The 18,168-nt window shown below is 40.4% G+C and overlaps 4 protein-coding genes across 8 annotated transcripts in view; 1 reads left to right on the forward strand and 3 right to left on the reverse strand.

Annotated features, from left to right (window-relative positions):
* The window catches only part of LOC116689159 (ral guanine nucleotide dissociation stimulator), a 65,908-nt gene extending 64,992 nt beyond the window's left edge, over positions 1–916 (reverse strand). The window contains exon 1 of the mRNA XM_032515572.1: positions 216–916. Coding sequence (XP_032371463.1) covers positions 216–236 — 21 coding nt within the window. The 5' untranslated portion in view covers positions 237–916. The remainder of the gene's footprint in view (positions 1–215) is intronic.
* A 994-nt stretch (positions 917–1,910) lies between these two features.
* On the forward strand, positions 1,911–6,524 carry ptgesl (prostaglandin E synthase 2-like). Its single transcript, XM_032515592.1, has 7 exons — positions 1,911–2,232; positions 2,668–2,856; positions 3,205–3,260; positions 4,011–4,163; positions 4,327–4,527; positions 4,690–4,807; positions 4,980–6,524. The coding sequence occupies exons 1-7, from the start codon at positions 1,945–1,947 to the stop codon at positions 5,109–5,111; spliced, it is 1,137 nt and encodes a 378-aa protein (XP_032371483.1). The 5' UTR covers positions 1,911–1,944; the 3' UTR covers positions 5,112–6,524.
* A 216-nt stretch (positions 6,525–6,740) lies between these two features.
* On the reverse strand, positions 6,741–15,363 carry gle1 (GLE1 RNA export mediator). 5 transcript variants are annotated; one of them, XM_032515578.1, is made up of 16 exons: positions 15,162–15,363; positions 14,100–14,342; positions 13,542–13,700; positions 12,511–12,659; positions 12,359–12,419; positions 11,651–11,908; positions 11,313–11,535; positions 11,059–11,171; positions 10,453–10,665; positions 9,616–9,806; positions 9,405–9,534; positions 9,199–9,303; positions 8,726–8,808; positions 8,548–8,610; positions 7,303–7,374; positions 6,741–7,130 (listed from the first exon to the last, which is right to left on the reverse strand). In XM_032515578.1, the coding sequence occupies exons 1-16, from the start codon at positions 15,258–15,260 to the stop codon at positions 7,082–7,084; spliced, it is 2,211 nt and encodes a 736-aa protein (XP_032371469.1). In that variant the 5' UTR covers positions 15,261–15,363; the 3' UTR covers positions 6,741–7,081. The 5 variants fall into 5 exon arrangements, with proteins under 5 accessions (XP_032371469.1, XP_032371468.1, XP_032371467.1 ...); XM_032515577.1 differs by having other exon boundaries at positions 6,741–7,133; XM_032515576.1 differs by having other exon boundaries at positions 6,741–7,128; positions 7,289–7,374.
* Positions 15,364–16,285: 922 nt separating this feature from the next.
* LOC116689164 (outer dense fiber protein 2) overlaps positions 16,286–18,168 on the reverse strand; it is a 10,331-nt gene continuing 8,448 nt past the window's right edge. The window contains exons 14-17 of the mRNA XM_032515580.1: positions 18,017–18,117; positions 17,724–17,886; positions 16,657–16,782; positions 16,286–16,577 (exon numbers count right to left, since the gene is read on the reverse strand). Coding sequence (XP_032371471.1) covers positions 16,431–16,577; positions 16,657–16,782; positions 17,724–17,886; positions 18,017–18,117 — 537 coding nt within the window. The 3' untranslated portion in view covers positions 16,286–16,430. The remainder of the gene's footprint in view (positions 16,578–16,656; positions 16,783–17,723; positions 17,887–18,016; positions 18,118–18,168) is intronic.

Here is an 18,168-nt window from a genome sequence, read left to right on the forward strand (position 1 = left end):
AGAGAGAGAGAGAGCGCGCGCTGGGAGGAAGGTTATGATGGGAAATGTTAAGATGTATTGATCACCTGAGGAATTAGGCTACTGCACAAGTCCTCAGTTTAATCAGATACAGGCTGTGAAATGAGCTCTAATAACGCCATAAATACCGAATATGCAAATGATCTCAGGTGTGCATTTTAAATATGAACCCAGTGACCTCACAGATAATTTCTTACCTGTTTTTCCAGCATGATCATTCTCTCGGTATCATGACCTTCATGGAGTCTGTGTACATGCGAGTTCAGGCTCCCCGTTAGACACACTCTTCCTCTGGCCGCATCTTGTTCTTCACGTAGATGGAATCAACGAGAAATAAAACAAATAAAAATAAAAATGGATTTCAGCTAACTAGCTCTAACGCTGGGAGGCTAGTAGACAGCTACAGTGCTTTTATCCTTGAGAGAAATGTCCTCATTGGCTCCAGCATGTCTCGACATCCATATATATAAAAAAAAATAAATAAATAAGGAGTGTTTATTCACGGAGGAAAACACCCAATCGGTCAGTAAACGGGGAGAGGAAAAAAACAACCGACGACCATCTGAGGTTTGGCTAACGTTAGCGTGCTAGCCAGCTAAAACCTCAGCGATTATCAGAATTTTATTTGTCTCCTCCTGCCTTCATCCATCGTCGCTCCGCTCCCTTCCAGTCAAAAGAAACCAACGGAAAAGTCTCCTCTATCATCGGTTCTCACGACTAAATCCGTGCCATAGCTCGACGACGACATCCCAGTGAGGAGTGGTCGGTCCCGGGGAAGATGTGGCTGATTTCACCAGTGTAACGCCGATGCTTAAATGGATGCTGCTGAGGGGAATCTCAATCTCCGCTTTTACCAAAGCAAGACGCTGCCTGCTGCTGCCTGCTGCTGCTGCAGCTGCCACGGTCGGAGAGAGAAGAGCATCTGAGAAGAACGACGCTCCTGAACGCACCACACGACGTGGAGGCGAAATAGACGCACACCTTAATATAATACCCAAAATATATAATTTTAACTATGAATAATAATAATAATAAATACATGTTTTAATTATGTTAAAACTAAATATGTAAACTTAAATGGAAAAAGTACATACTTTTAATTAGTTATAAAAACTAACAAGAGATTGCATACTTCATATACATACAACAATTTAGGCAAAAAGTATTCAATTAAATAAGAAATAAAGGAAAATAATAATAAATAATACAGAGGTTTAGTTAGTTAGAAAATACATATTTTACATAAGAATGAAAGAAAAATAAACTAAATATTTGTTTTACTATTTTAAAACGGCTGATTTTGGTTATATTCATTGACAGATTAAAGTGTCTCACTTTACTGTTGCAGCTGGTAAAGGTGGAGCTAATTTTAAATACTGTATACACTGCTGAGTAGCTTAATTTATAATATTATAACATGTTGTATTTGTTGATAATATTTTGTAATAATATTCGGAATCTGCAATGTAACTAGTAACTAAATGTATCAAATAAATGTAGTGAATGAAAAGCACAATATTTTTCTTTTAAAATGTATTATGGAATTACTACAGTAAAAGTAGGCTTCCCTAAAATTAGGACTTGTACAAAGCAAAAAACGGTCCACTCACTAGTTTGCTTTCTTTAACTGTCTATGCTAGTTTTTTGTCACCACTGTGCCATCTCCATGACAACGGAGGTAGAGGTTCATCGTAAATTCAAGATCATGATTTAAGGTTATCGTCACTCCGGTTATAATATAAGTCCAGTCTAATAAAATAAAATATTACAAAATGTAGTACGCAATAAAAAATATTAACCAAAGAAAAATAGCAAATAGTAGTAAAATTTCAAAAGACACGCAGCCTGACAGGCTCAACTGAGGGCAACATAAACCCGTATGTCTGCTCCCTGGCGTTGCATTCTGGGGCTTTTATGTAAACCAACATGGCGGCCGCCTGCACCAGAACGCTTTGTAAGGTCGGCAGGAGTATTTTGGCGTCTCCAGCCGCCCGCCGTCCCGGGACCGTCTCCTACTTAGTGGGGAATGTGAGCTCACGAGGGTCCAGGAGGGCGTACGGTACCAACGGGTACCGCTCCGAGCTGTTGTCCTCTCTGCGAACAGGAGTAGGAGGCAGAGTGCTGGGCTGTGCCGTCCTGCTCGGTGGAGGTTTGGGTTTCTATCACACACTGAAGTTCAGGGTCCAGCAGCTCCTGGCCCAGGAGGAGACCAAGGTGAGTCCGCTCAGCGGAGCCTGTAACGCGGTCTCCGGTCAGCCGGTGTCCCGTTAATCTCCATTGGCAGTTTTCCATCGTTACCTAACTTCGTATCTAATTACTTACCTATCTAATGTTAATACATAAAACATCCACAAACGCCATGGCTGCAGACAGGGTCACCTAATCTGAATACAACTACTCAAGCACTGCATTTTTTGAGTATTTTCATTTTAAGATTTCCACTCTACCGCATCTTTTTTTCTTTTTACCCCATTTACATTTATTTGACAGCTTTAATTACTATTTACCATTTTGTTCAAGGGCTGTACCTAAGTACAAAATGGAGTTACATTATAGTATTTCATGCCTCTACTCCACTATTCTGTAGGCAAATACTGTACCTTTTACGGCACTACATGTATTTATTTTTACTTCGTTGCCTGGTTCCAGGTCTCAGGAGGAGGTCTGAGGTTGACCCTGTACCAGTACAAGACCTGCCCGTTCTGCAGCAAGGTGCGAGCGTTTCTGGACTACCACGGGCTGCCGTACGAGATCGTGGAGGTGAACCCGGTGATGAGGAAGGAGATCAAGTGGTCGGTGTACAGAAAGGTTCCCATCCTGATGGTGGATGACGAAGTGGTAAGACTGCTAAAAACGGAGTCTCTTCACGTCAGATAAAGGTTACAAAATGAGTATTATTTGAAGATTGCTGACACTTCTACTGCCAGAATATTTCTTTTAAGTAACCTCACACTCACAGGAAGGAACTCAGCTGGCTTTCTACCACAAAACCAGTGTTAACATGTAGTTCAAACTGGCTTTAAAAAACTAAACACCAGAGAGATGCTTTAAGCTTTTTATAGCCTGACAAGAAAGTTGTTTTTTAATTCAGAAATCCAACTGGTTATTTATTTCTTCTCCATGAATGTGCAGGTATTTCTCAAAGAAACCATCCATGTCCTTTTTGGTCTTTTCTATCTGTTGCAGCAACTGAATGACTCGTCTGTCATCATCAGCTCCCTCAAGACATATTTAATCAACAAGTAAGTGGTAGCTTTTCTTACGTGATATGAAAATGTTTTTTTTCTTCTCAATAATTATTATAATGTGACCAGTAAAATGCCAGGTCACCCAAAAGAAATGACAAAAAAAATTGTTTAAATTTTCTTTTGAATTTTTTTTTTTTTTTTTTTTTTTTTTCACAGAGGGGAATATAGTTTGAACAAAGTTAAAACCTTGTTAGTAATTTAACCAAATGTTTTTTTTTTTTTTTTTTTTTCTTTAAACATCTGAGGTATACTGGATCCACAGACTTTACTGTTAAAATGAATCTGCAACTGTTTTTGATAACCAGTCATTTTATTAATCTTTTCACCTAAAATACCAAAAAATAGCTGGTTCCAGCTTCTCAAATGTGAGAATGTTGTCCTTTTTTTGTCGTACGTGATAATCAACTGAATATCTGTGAGTTATGGACTGTTGGCCGGACAAAAAAAGACGTTTTGAAGACGTCACCTTGTCTAGCGGGAAATTATAATGTAATTATAAATGAAAGCAATAAATCTTGACAATCAGCAGATTAATCAATAATTAAAAACAATTGTTACTTTTTTTAAATTGCTCAGGAAAATAAAACCAAACTATGATGCATATAGATAGATAGACTTTGTTATACATACATACATACATACATACATACATACATACATACTACAGGTAAGGGAGAAAATAAACAATTTTTCTGTAATTTGGGTGTATTGACCCTTTTTAAATGGGACCCATTTACCATCCAGGGAGAGGAGCATGTCTGAGATCCTTCACTGCTACCCGGAGATGAAGTCTGTGAACGAGCGTGGGAAGGAGGTGACGGAGTACAACAACAAGTACTGGGTGATGCTGGGTGAGGCGGAGACCACGGAAATATACCCCGAGAAGGGAATGCAGAAGTAAGTCTGTGTAGCACACTTGTAAAAGGTGATGCTAAATTATTCTGCAAATATGTAACTGTTTAGTCCACATCCCGAAAAGAACAGTTTATATAAATGACATTAAAGTCTTATTGCGACTACGAGGTAAAGTGTTCTGTGTTTGCTTTCTATTCTTTTTCAGAGAGGAGATGAAGTGGCGTCAGTGGGCCGATGATTGGCTTGTGCATCTCATATCTCCCAACGTGTACCGGACTACCGGCGAGGCCCTGGCATCCTTTGACTACATTGTGCGCGAGGGCAAGTTTGGTACTTTTGAAGGTTTCTTTGCCAAATATGTCGGCGCTGCGGCCATGTTTGTCATCGCCAAAAGGCTGAAAAGTCGGTAAGTTGAAGTAAGACGTTATCAGTGAGTTGAGTTTGTCTGGGAGAGAGAGGCAGTTGTGGAAATGTTTTCTGGAAGTTTCTTCTAGTAGTTAGGACTTGTAGTTTAAATCATTTGGATGTCAAAATAGTGTTCGTTTTTACTTTTCGTTGGACACAACAGACACAACCTGCAGGACGACGTCAGGCAGGATCTCTACAAGGCCGTCAACGACTGGGTGACAGCCATCGGCAAGAAGAGGAAGTTCATGGGTGGAGATCAACCCAACCTGGCGGACCTGGTGAGAGAACACACACATTCAAAGTGCTTTATATAAAAACAAAAAAATTCCAGAGCACAACAGCTTAAATAGAATAAGACCAGCATGAAGTACAAGAATAATAGTTGCCGTGTAAGCGCGTAATAAACATCCTAAACCTTTTTTTTCGGGTCATCTTTCCGTCTTTCTGCAGGCGGTGTTCGGTGTCCTCCGAGTGATGGACGGTCTGCAGGCGTTTGACGACATGATGGCTAACACCAGGGTCAAACACTGGTACCGACGGATGGAGAGGGCGTCGCTTAATCACGAGGGCCGACAGCACTGAAGCTGAACTGGAGGCAAACGGCTGAGAGAAGGAGACCACACAACACCGAGAGATTCCAGCCTCAGAAAGACTGAACAATAAACAGTCGCCGTCAGTGACCGGCGGCAGGAAGCAAGAAGTCCTGCAAAAATTGTGAAACGGTTTGAGAATGGTCACCACTGCCCTGATTGTTTTTTTTCCCCCAGATAGAAACACATGCGCTTAAACCTGTTAACTGCAAACATTTATGAAAATAAAGAGATCACACACACATGAAAATACTGTATGCAACTAGATCATTTTACCATTTAATACCCAAGCTGCTCAAATCTGCTGTTCATTTTAGGGCATTTTACTGACCTCTTCTGGTAAACTGTGGGAACTGAAATAATTCAAACAAAACATTTAACACAGTCAAGTCATATTTTCAGAATACAAACAAAACAAAATGTTCGGCATACCTTTTGATAAAGCAACAATTTCCTGCAGTTTTGCTTTATGGGACGGTGAAAATAGTGTGTTGTTCCTTTAAGACAGCCTACAGAGTTTCCATGCAGATCTGGAGAATTAGTTTTACACATACACACCTTTAATGGTGTCACAAAATGTTATTTCACACAGTACTGTACAATTTTTATTAATTAACATGGTTTATTTAAGTGGTTGTCAACCAAAGCTGTTGTTCCTGCAAGTACTTAAAAGCTTGTATTTATGAAAAAAATCAGCTAAATTCATTTAATTTTAAAGCAGACACATTCAGATCATCGCCGCTTTGTCTGGAATAAAAGTTGTCGTTAAGATTTCCTTTGAGGATCAGTAGTTTGTAAAGTTGTTACAGGTACCATGAGATCTGTTTCTTTCAGGTGATTGTTTCTCTAACTGATGCAGGATCAGTCTGGCAGCGAGATCGATAAGCTCTTCTGCTGGTGCTCTCTTTAAGCTAAAATGTGAGAACTGGTGAGCTGCCAGTTTGAATGTACTTAATATCTAAACTGCACATTAATTGTATTTAACAAACTCATGTGCACAGTTGTGAAAATAAAAAAAATGAAACCGTGAGTTGTTTTGAGTACTAATTACAACATTTTAGAAACAACTGATCACTAATAGGATTAGAAGTATCCAAACTGAGGTTTAATTTCAGACATTTGGTTTACAGATGAAGGTTACAATCACTCAATACACCTGTATAATCTGAATCGCATATAATTAGACCTCTGCTCCTCAATGACTTTCAATTTACTTTAAAGTGCTATCATGCTAAGATTTGTTTCAACAAGACAAATCATTTGTGTCTTAGAAAATATTGACTAATGCTTTTCAGCAGTTAAACCTCATTTATACACATTTCTAATCTTTAACACTTACAATGATTCAACAACAGCTCATCAGACCACACATCTTTGCTCCACATGGAGGGATTTAAAAACAAATCCTTCAACACAATTTTGATTTGTACTGTGACTGTTAAAATGAAAACGGTGACCAAATTAAAATTAAAAGCTTCTCCCTCCCCGCTGGCATTGTAACAAACTAACAGAAAAATAAAACTTCAACATTTTGTTCTTGAACACTGGAGAAATGTTTCATTTTGCTAGCATTCAGCCTGAACATTTACATCTCAACATAATTACCACCTGAAAGAGAAACCTGGACTTTTTGTTGCAAACAAATTATCAAGTATATTCTAAAGCCATGAGATGTAGAAAACCATTTAAGCAGATTTTGTAGAAGAAATCCATATATAATATCTTTCCGTTAGCCGTTCAATGTCCTCCACTGTGTCCTTGTCCATAAAATGAAGCGAACACTAACTGTATTAGCCTAAGAAGCTGCGTTACTTCAAAGTTTAACAGATGTGAACAACCATCTTCCTCCAGTAGCAGCTTAGAGCGTTCCTCCCTGTGATTACTGACTCAAGTCTCCGTCCTGCCACAAAGGACTCAGTTTCTCAGTATCAGACCACAGCCTCCTCTCTGCCTCATTCAGTCCTAAATGGCGTCATGCAGCAACATCCAACACGGCTCCTCCTCCTCCTCCTCCTCCTCCTCCTCCTCCTCCTCCTCCTCCCTCCTCCCCCTCCTCCTCCTCCTCCTCCCCTCCTCCTCCCTCCTCCTCCCCTCCTCCTCCTCCTCCTCCTCCTCCTCCTCCTCCTCCTCCTCCTCCCCTCCTCCTCCTCCTCCTCCTCCTCCTCCTCCTCCTCCTCCTCCTCATCAGGAGCCCCAGAACATGGAGCTCAGCTGGCCTTTGGGCGGAGGACGGATCTCGGCTCTGCAGCGAGGTCGCAGTGGAACATAAGTTTAGTTTATTCATATGAATAAAAACCGATTGACATCACAAAAACTAAATTACAGTTTGTACAGTGCCAAGTCTTTTTCTTATTCTACCTCATTCGTTATTGCAGACGCTTTTCTATTTAATTCAATAACCTGTTCAGCGTTTGCAGCATGGAGGGGCCACATAACTGCATTTAAATGCTTTATTCTGTATTATGACAAAGCTAAATCTTAAATTACACTTTTTCTTTAAAATATTTAACAGTTACCAAAAATGTGTTCACACTGCTCACTCAGTAACATTAATAACACTGGTTGTGCTTTTGCATAGGGGTGCACCAGTCAGATACTCAGGACTGGAATCAATTCTAACTGGGCCAAAAGTAACAAAAAAAGAGAAACAAATGACATTATGTACAGGCTAATATTGAACTAACTAAAAAGCAAAGGACAGTAATTGAATTGCCGTGTTGCTAAAAGGTGCTGTAGAAATAAAGTTGCCTTGCCTTACAACCTCAGCCAGTCAGTCACCAGGGCATAGAACCACTGTTGTGCCTGCTTGTCTCAGGAAGTGTAACGTAAACAGCACCGAGACCGCTTTAGCCTCACCATTAAAATCACATCGCTGTCTGCGTGAAGTTTAGAACAACTGTAACCACTTCATCGGCATTGCTGTGACTCACTGTGACTTCAACAAAACTGCAGAGCTGATGTAGTTTACTCAAGTTTACTCCGTCCGCACCTCTGCGCGTGTGTGTGTGTGTGTGTGTGTGTGTGTGTGTGTGTGTGTGTGTGTGTGTGTGTGTGTGTGTGTGTGTCTGCTGTCGATCAACATGCAGAGAAGCTTGCGATTACACGCTTTCAGGTACCGAAATTTGGTACTAAAAGATAAATAATTTAATACTTATAGGATCGGAATATTTCATTTGGTGCCCAGCCCTAATTGTTGAAGCCATTTTTAACCCGGGATTGATCATAAGAGATGTTGGAAATAAACAGTGTCCTTATTTATTTATTTATTTATTTATTTATAAAAGATCTGAAAAGGTTTGAAGAAGCAATTTGAAAGGTGTTCCAGATATAGAACACTGATTAAAGAGCGCAGCATGAGTTAATGCAAGGTTATAAAAAAAAAAAAAATCAATAAAACATACAGAGTCATTAGCAGTGCGTAACGTACCTCGAGAAACTGTTTGAGTCTGATGACTGAGCCCATCTGTCCACTTTCGGTCACCGCTTCAATTCTGCACACACACCAACATTCAACACATCAGACTGGAGGAAAACAAACTGGAAAAATATTTTACCAGCTGGTGAAAAAACTCTGCATGCTTTACACCTTTAAGTATGAGGGTGTACCTGGGGAAGTATTCCTCTTTAAGAAGCAGGATGAGTTTCCAGAACTGGATCTGATACTGCTTCATCAAAGCATTACCACAGACCTGAAGAAGACACACAAACAAAACCATAAACATCAACCCTACCCTAAAGATTTGATTTTTAGAACAGAGCTGCGTTCACTTACTAACCTAATACATTTTATTGCATCACCAGCCTGTCCAATAATAAGGCTTACCACGATAACATGAACACGGTCATGGGGGGGGGGGGGGGGGGGGGGGGGGGGGTCTGAAAAACTGGCAACATAGACCGGTCATATTAACTCTCTTTCCTAAAGACAGATCAACTAATAGAAAAACATATTTACAAACATATACTTAACTAAATTCTATGCTATATTGGGATATGTGTGTATAGAAACAGCAATGTTGATGTCTATAAGCGGAAAAAAGCTGTTTAAAGAAAATAAATAAATAAGGAACAGGATTTACCTCAAGAAAGTCAAACAGCAGTGTTGCCGTGATGTCAGCCAGAGGCTCCATGTTGAGCATCTGAGCCAACCAGCGCCAGCCGTGGTTCAGACCGTGAGGAGCAGACTGAAACGCATCAAGTCAACGGTGAGAATCAAAGGAGCTCAATAATGTTTTCAGAAAGCGTGGCGCAGGACGGGCCTGACAGGAAGTGAGATCCTTCTTACCCCCTGCTTGGAGCCGTAGGGCCACCTCAGCTGGATCATGGCCGCGTAGAGACGGATCATCCCTGACATCCTCTTCAGGAAACTGTCCTGGCCTTCAACGCCGGAGTCGTCCACGCGGTAACCAAGAATCCTGATGAATTATCGTTGCGATTAATAAAACTGATGATAAACAAGTAAAAAGGAAGGTGCCGAGGCACATTTTCTCTCTGACCTCTGGTAGTCCTCCACAGGTGTGCCGTCCTTCATCGGAGGGTAATGTGGGACCGCGTATGGACATTTCTTGTGCAGGTGGGCGAGGATGAGCTCGCCCACTCGAGGGTGCAGCTCCCAGACGCCGGAGGCTACCACGGCGATGGGGAAAGCGGCTTCGTGGTGAGAGGCCACCTCCTCTTCTCCTTGTTTCTACAAAAATGAAAAAAAAAAAAATCCAATCCCAAAAGAAGTCTTGTGGTTAGAGCTGCAATGATTAGTCGACAGAAATATATATATATATATATATATATATATATATGACTAATCGTTGCAATCAAAAATGCTTTTTTCAGCCCCTCAAATACGGAGATTTCCTGCTCTTTTTTTGTTGTACTGTATATGATCTTAAACTGAATATTTTTTGATTTTGGACAAAACAAGACATTTAAAGCCATCACCTTGGACCTTAAGCTGGGATGGACATTTTTCACTATTTTATGACATTTTATAGACCAGACCAGATTAATCAAGAAAATATTTGGCAGATTAATCGATAATGAAAATAATCATTAGTTGCAGTCCTACTTGTGGTTAATCATTCAAATTTCATTTACAATAGTTTTATAGTGCTGGACAGTTTAAACTACAATAATATATCATAATAAATACATTGATTTATATTTTGTTCTCATAATCTGAAACTGCATAGTAAATAAATATTTTCAAAAAATGTAATGAAAGAAAAAGTGCAGCTACAATGAGTTCTTTTGGATGACCATGTTTTGGTGTTGCTTCACACATTTTCCCTTCTTTTTTCCCCAGGTTTATCTGGGATAATTAATCAAAACAGACTCACCACAAACTTCTCAGCCAGTTTGTAGCTGACAAAGTCCAGGCCCTGTGGATGCTGGGAGGTGGAGACAGACTTGCCCCCCGACACCACCGCCCGCCCAGACAGCAGCTTGTCAATCTTGTCAAAGATTTCTCGGAGCTGGGATCCGGAGTTGCTGGAGATCTGACTGACGGGGATGGAGGCCGCTTTCTGGAGCTCCAGCTTCAGCCTCTTTGTCTTTGAATCCAAAAAGAAAGAAAGAAAAAGAAAGATGAAAAGCAACTTTACACAGTTCTGCTCCCAAGTTAAATATTGAATATTGCCATTACTGTCTTTTCCCCCCCAATTCCATAAGAGTATCAAAGACGGATGTCTGTTTGCTTTATTTTTTTATTTGATTATTTAGTGCTTATGTATATTTAAAATGTGCCTATTATAGACTGTATTTTATTTAGGCAGAGTTCTTTTATGGCTGAATCTAAATATGAGTAAAAAGTCCTCCTCTAAACCAGTTCAAACAGTAAAGCTGAATATGTATCATGCAGTTTTAATTGTCTGCTCTTTTCTTTTTAAATTTGTTTAAACATGCTATATACATTCAATATTATCATTATTGAAGCACAAACCCACCTGGGAGTCTTTTGGGGAGTTGAGCTGTTCGTAGGACTGTGCACACTGAGCAGCCGACTCCTGCAGCTGCCTGTACCATTTCAGCGTGCTGTCTTCAGCGCTGTTCTGCAGCCCTGTCGGAGGACAACGGACAAATCTTAGTAACTCTTAGGATTACAGACTAAGTATTCATAAATTCATATATAAAAAAAATCAGACAAATACATGAAATGAGAAAGGAGTCATTAGCGTAGTGAAGTATCCAACTCTTTCACCTTTCCTCTTTGCCTTCTCTTTGGCCGACTCCGCCGCCTTCTTCTGCGCTTCCTGCTGCGCCCGCAGCTCCGCCTGCTTCCTGCGCTCCTCTTCATCTTCCTGCTCCTTCTTCTTCTTCTCCTGAGCCTTGGCGACCTCTTCCTGCATCAGCCGGATCAGCGCCCTCATCTCGTGGAGGGCTCGCTCGGCCACGGTCATGTCCTCTACGCTGGGAAACTCGCCCTGGAAAAACAAAAGGAGCCCTTTAAACACAACCATAATGAGTTTCCACCTCTCTCTTTAGACTTTTCCCCCCTTCAGCATCGGAAAGGAGCCACGCATCAGGAGTCAAACTAACCTCTGCCGTCTTCCGCACCACCTCTGACAGCTGGGAGCAGAGCTGGTTCCCGCGGGTGCAGCAGGAGCTGAGGATGGCCGGTGGGAGATTGGTTTTGGTCTGGGTGGACGGCTCCAGCAGCTGGTTGAGCTGCAGGATCTCCTCCTGGATGGTGTTGAGGTTACGCAGCCGCTCCCGGCCGTCCGCCTGCCGCTGACGCTCGAGTTCCGCCTCCCGCAGGCGCTGCTGCTCCGCCTCCCTCAGACGCAGGTTGAGGATCTGGCGCCAAAGAAGAAAATGTGTTTATAATGAACAAAACAACGTTTTCAGTACAGATTTTATCACGTTATCATGAATCAGTCAGGGCTCTTGAAGCCGTCTACACAAACTTCCAGAAAGGAGAAGGTACTCCAGGGAGCACTAGATGGTTGTAAAATTTTAATCTTGCAAAATATTTATCAAGGTTACATATGCAAAACTATGTCATAATAAATGGCTCAAAACTCATGACATTTTTTTAAAACTATTTAATAATTTGAACATCTGTATAACACCACCGGTAACTTCAAACAAATAAATAAATAAATAAATAAAGGTGGTCCAAAACAATTATTTTTTCAACAATTAAAATTAATTAAATCAAATATGATGCTTGATAAATACCACCAGACTTCGTGGTGTTTCCAGACCGTTAAAGCAACATGCCTACGTGTTGTCCGATGACCATACCTTCATTCTGTGTCGCTGCTCTTCCTTCAGCTTCTCTTGACGCCCGATGCTCTCTTTGGTTCTGAGAAAGTGTTAAACCAGACCCCAAAAACAACATTTCAGCAATGTTAAAACAACATTTTAGAATTTGCATCAATACCAATGGCTCTTACTCTCTGTCCATCATGTCCCTCATGCTCTGGTACTCCTGCCTCTGCTTCAGCTCCATGAACTCCTCAAAGCGTTTCAGCTGCTCAGACTCGGAGGTGGCCACCGCCGCCACCAACTTCTCCTGCATCTCCTGCCGCTGTTTGAGTGCCATCTGACCCGAGAGATATAAGACATCAGTCGGGTGAGACAGCAGTGCTTCCTGTCTACATATCAGGGTTATCACACCTTTATAAACAAGGCACATCCAAATTTCTGTGCCGGTGGGTTTTAAACATTCAAGAAATTGTCTTAAAACTTTGAACAATGGCAATAATTTTGTAACAAAAATAATTAAAAAGGTGTGATGACCCCTCCCAATCTGCCTGCCTGTCATGTTCTGCAGGTACTGGGAGTAGGCAGGTAGGTGGACCTGGGAGGGTCGTCTGTGCCTGGCCATCTGGGCGTGGCTTACAAAAGGCAAAAAAGCCCGCCCTCCTGGGAGTCTCAGGCTCTCTCAGCTGGGCCTACTGCATCCATCCACCATTTTGTTCTTAGTTTGGTTTGGTGCACCATACAACACACATCCCACCATACATTCACCCATCCACACAAGGCAAACACGACTGATGATGTCTTATACACTACACCCCACCATTACACTTTTGTTGAGTTTGGTTGTGTTATTAGTCTATTTAGTTAAATAAACTACTTTTTGACTTAACTATCTGTGTGTGACCTCCCTTTTGTTGCCGGCCTTGAGCTGGACGGTAACAATTGTTTTAAATAAAACTAATTGTTTTAGTTCACAAAATGAAACATTTGACTGAATGTGTCATCAGTTTTTTTTATTATTTCCTTTTTATTCTTACCAACAGTCCAAAAGACAAAAGTAATGCATCTTCATTGATATAAAACTTATCATAACATATCATAAGCCAGAAAATGTTTGTCATTTTTACTTTTAACCATTAATGGATAATCAAAATGATTCTTAGTTTTCTGTTGATTGACTAATCAATTAATCCACTAATCGTTGTCTCAGCGCAACTCTGACCTTGGCTTTTTCTCGTTGTTCCACCTCAAACTTGATAATGCGGCCCGCCATCACCATGGCCTTGGGCGACAGCAGGGAAATCCCAGGTAGTAACGCAGGACTGGAAACTTCGCTGACATCTCCCTCTGGATCTTCATTCTTCGCCTCATCACTAACAGCCTGCAGCGCAGTAAGAAAGGATAAGAGTGAGAAATTCAGACAGGGAGACCAATTCAGAGTTCAATCAGAGAACCAGTCAAAAAAAAAAAAAAAATGTCATAGGCAAGTAAACACACATATAAAGTTGCAAACCCCAACTGGTGTAAAAACTGATTTAATTACTTCCTTAAACCAATTACATTATGCAACAACAACAAAAAAGGTTAATATTTAAATACTGTATATTTGCTCTCTTAATGCATACATCAAAATACCACTAAGCTCAAAAAAAAGCCTTGGCAAATCACAAACATTATTCAAGACCTCTTCCTTTGAACAGAACATATAAAAGGTGGTTTGCTTTTTTCCCTTTCACATGCAAAAACACAGAAAAGTCAGCATGTATTCAGGAAGACCTACCTGCTCACGCTCAGTCTTTGAAGACGGGGCTGAAGAAAGTGCAGTGTGCATGACGTTGAGGTCGGAGGTAGATCCTGTAAAGGAAACCGAGGCGGAGATCTCCTCAGAGAGCCCAGGGCTGGAGTCTCCGGAGCTGGAGCCCAGAAAGCAAGACTTCTGCAGGGGCAAGGTGCAGAGACGCTCCAGTATGATCCCAGAGGTCGAAGACAGGCTGAAGGCCTCTTTGCATCCTGCCAAAATATGCTGCAAGAACACAAATAAAATAAAAACCTTAAGTGTACTGCATTCATGGGTGTTTTATGGTTAAAATGTACATAGGGGATTTTTGTATTTAAGAGAGGACGACCTTTACTAAGCTCCAAGTTTTTTATATCCCAGAAGTTTCAATGTTGCTTGTTTTGTTTTTTTAAACAGTCAAATACAATCTTAAATATATTGACATCACCAAAAGTTAACCTAAATAGCATATACTATTACTATTTTGACACAAAGAGACATGTCATGAGGCCCTTATGATTAAAAAAAACACTGACCATTAGGCAGTGTTGGTGGTCAATATTCAGATAACTGTAAAATAAAATAAAGTAGCACGACATGGAAATAATCCAATAAAGTACCACTATCTCAAAATTGGAAAAGTAGAGTACTTGAGCAAATAAACTTAATTACATTGCAGCAGTGTGTGTATGTGAGTATGTATCCGATAAAATAATGCATGTTAGTGTGCGGTGACGCATTAAATAACGTTGACTAACGTTACGTTAATTAACAACAGCGCGTGCACCTGCTTCATATATTGGTCTTAATGGTAAATTAGTGGTAGCTAGTGAACTGCCCTCATTACAGACTGTCGTGGTGGGAATAAATCACAGATAAATAAACTGACACTTGAGCTAGCTAAATACATGACTTCGGTAAAGCCGGTTATCGGTTATCTAACTAGCTAAACAAGCAGGGACATTTTCTGCCTGGCTAACACTAACCAGAGTATAGTTAGTTCTAACACTAACTAGCTAGCTAGCCATTAACGTTAGCTAGTATTAGTTAGAATAACTAACTCACCTCGCCCCTTTCCGACCAGAACGGGTCGTATGTGATATTTCCCTTTGGGGAATTTTTCAAAGCCTGTAAAGTGTCCCATTTTTGATTTTCAGAAGGCATCACAACAGAACGATAAACAAAACCAAAACTCCTGATAGCGTCGGGCTAAGTTTTGATGGTTTTGAATCGCCGGATGAGGTTACATGAATTACAATCCGACGAGAAACAGCCCGCCTACTGCCAACTCCCTATGTTTCCGGATTGGCCATACACTTTATTATAATTATTCCCCTTTTTTTCATGATTTTAGTGGGGCCATATGATCGTCATCCAATACAATCAAATCCAAGCTATTTTATTATTTATTTTATTTTACAATTGAGAGTGGTTCTGAGCAGTTGATTCAACCGGAACCACCATAGTGTTATTAACGTTGCCGACCCTCTGGCGGACCCGGACCGTCTTTTTAAATCTATTTATTTATTTATTTGTTGTATTTAACTGTCTATGTATTTACACCAGAGACGTTTTAGAAACAGAGGATCTTTGCTAACACACATACTTAACTTTGACGCCAAAAATTTAAATTGGATTGCAAGCATAGACTAACAACATACAGTCTATGAGTGTAATACGAGCCATGGCAAAATTCGGTGTAAAAGTCATTCACCGGCTCCATGTTGCCGTTTTACCGTTTATACATATTTAAATTTAAACGAGATTTTGTTGCATCAATGTACGCCAAGTTAAGGAACAGCCCTGAGTGATTTATAAAATATCCTAATTTATTTCTTACATTGTTTAATGTTTGCGAACTAGCAAGATTATCTTGAATTACTCTTCTAAATTCTTAAGGGGGTTTGGTATAACTTAGCAAAATATATTTAGGTAATGTCTAAAAGGAGTTGACTTCTGATATTTATAATTTATACAGAAATATATAAATATTATATAGGGAATTTAAAATGGGGTGTTATGTGTTCTGTCTGAACAAAATGTACACTGCGATGCTCCAAATTAAAATAGTTTTAAAATGTAGATAAACCAAAGATGTAAAAATGAAAAATAAATGCTATCAGAATTAAGAATTGTGCAAAAAGTCATTTTTTCAAAAGGATATAAATACATTTCCGGCAACTCTAATGTGAGCATGTCATTTTAAAACATTTTTATTCATTTTATAGATAGTATAAAACTCTGAAGTCCAAAATAGCAGTCAATAAATGTCATTTTGGTCTACCACAAAATACCACAATTTTGGGAAATGGATGCTGGTCAGTTTTTTTGCAGTCAGCTTGCAAGCAAAGAGTCACCAAACACGTTTCCATAAGAGGTTTTGAGAAAATGAACATAGTTCTGCAGACTACGGTTTGTAGAGTCCGACTGCTCCAGTCTGTCCTTCATGTTCTGCAGCTGACTCTGGAAACGATGCTCCATCTGAAGGAAAACAGAAACAACGCATGAGAACCAACAGTTTGTATGGTCAACATGAAAATCCATGGACATCGTGACGTACCTCCTCCTTGCTTCGCCGTAGCTGACTCTGCTCTGTTTTGGCTCGGTTCAGCTGGCTCTGCAGGTCCAAGGCTTTAGACTGAGCCGTCCTCTCTTTGGCCAAAACCCTCTGCATGCTGGTGTCCACCTGCAGAAAGGAAAACATGTTTTCCTCACAATGTTTACATGGACTGCTATATTCCAGGATTAACCCAAAGACTACACTCAGAATAAGTCCCATAAACAGCATTTTCTGATAACCTTAGTTGAACAACATCAGAATAAGCAAATGAATGATTGTATTTAAGTTTATAAATGTTTATATTATGTCTTTTAGATTAATTATTGAGGAGCACTTTATACATGTTTTATTGGACTTCTGGGTTGGCACGTGGAGCTGCATTTCTTGTATGAAAATAGCAAGAAAATGTTATTTCAAGAGTAAAAGAGAATCATATATCCTGAGTTTTTCTGTTTAGCTCTTGGGGACTTAAATTCACTGCTTATTCCAATACCAGCTTAGATAGAACTAGATCAAATTATTGCAGTCCATCAAAACAAAATAGTTGAAGACCTTTAGTGTATTACTACAACTTTCATCAGTGCACTTTTGGTTAAGCCTGCTTTGTCTTTGTCTGAAATATCCTACGTTTTGCTTCCACAATACTCTCACTAAATGGTCACAATTTCAGGCTTTAACTGCACTGGAAAAACAGAAGCAGCATGGGTAATAAAGCGGGTTGGTCAAATGGTCAGAGGGAGTCAAACCCCCCTCAGCCACTCAGGGCGCTGGTCCAGCACTGGCAGCCCACTCACTCTGTCATCTCTCCATTTGTGCGTGTATAGGACCTAAACATGTGTGTGTACTTCAGGCCTATGTAGTATGTAATAACAGAGTGTAAATTGTAATTTCCCCATAAGGGATCAATAAAGAGTATAAATTACAGAAATTATAACAGGTGACAAGAGTTGTGTAAATGACCGAAATGCATTGCCACTCTGCGACTCTAATGTTGAATTGAGGTTAAATTGTTATGTTGTGTGTTGTCTGTCCACTGATGGACAGCTGACTACACAGTAGTCTCAGACCTGTCTGTGTGCGTCATCCAGAGTTTGTTGCAGCTGTCTGGACAGGACGCTGCACTCGCGGGTCTTCTCCTCCAGCTGCTGCTGAATGCTGCGGATACTGGCGTCCTTTAAGGAGAGAGCCTGGGACATGTCTTTGTTTTCGACCATCACGTCCTCCAGCTTCCTGCAATTAAACAAAAATCTACAGCTGCAGTTTTGGAAAATGTATGGAAACCATTTCTGTGTTTTGTGTAGTCTGCAATCATTGTAGCTTCAAAATAGATTTATTAAGAGAGTTCTGTAAGTGTCTGTACCTCTCGAAGTTGTGAATCTTTTCTTTGAGAACGTTGTTCTCCTCCTGCAGCAGCAGGTTCCTCTGCTGGAACGTCTCCAGCTGAGTGCCTTGCTGTTCCACCTGTAAAGAAACACAATTGACTATCATGAAAGAAAACCACCTCTATGTGGG

The sequence above is a fragment of the Etheostoma spectabile genome, chromosome 5, assembly GCF_008692095.1.
Source record: "Etheostoma spectabile isolate EspeVRDwgs_2016 chromosome 5, UIUC_Espe_1.0, whole genome shotgun sequence".
Classification (NCBI taxonomy): Eukaryota; Metazoa; Chordata; class Actinopteri; order Perciformes; family Percidae; genus Etheostoma; species Etheostoma spectabile.

Coding starts and splice junctions, on each gene's coding strand:
- gle1 (XM_032515575.1), bottom strand. CDS start 15,260: ATGCCTTCTGAAAATCAAAAATGGGACACTTTACAGGCTTTGAAAAAT. Junction 11,536..11,650: donor TGGTGCGGAAGACGGCAGAG/GTTAGTTTGACT, acceptor TTGTTTTTCCAG/GGCGAGTTTCCCAGCGTAGA. Junction 7,374..8,546: donor GACTCAAACAGTTTCTCGAG/GTACGTTACGCA, acceptor TGTTCCACTGCG/ACCTCGCTGCAGAGCCGAGA.
- ptgesl (XM_032515592.1), top strand. CDS start 1,945: ATGGCGGCCGCCTGCACCAGAACGCTTTGTAAGGTCGGCAGGAGTATT. Junction 2,233..2,667: donor TGGCCCAGGAGGAGACCAAG/GTGAGTCCGCTC, acceptor GCCTGGTTCCAG/GTCTCAGGAGGAGGTCTGAG. Junction 2,857..3,204: donor TGATGGTGGATGACGAAGTG/GTAAGACTGCTA, acceptor TATCTGTTGCAG/CAACTGAATGACTCGTCTGT.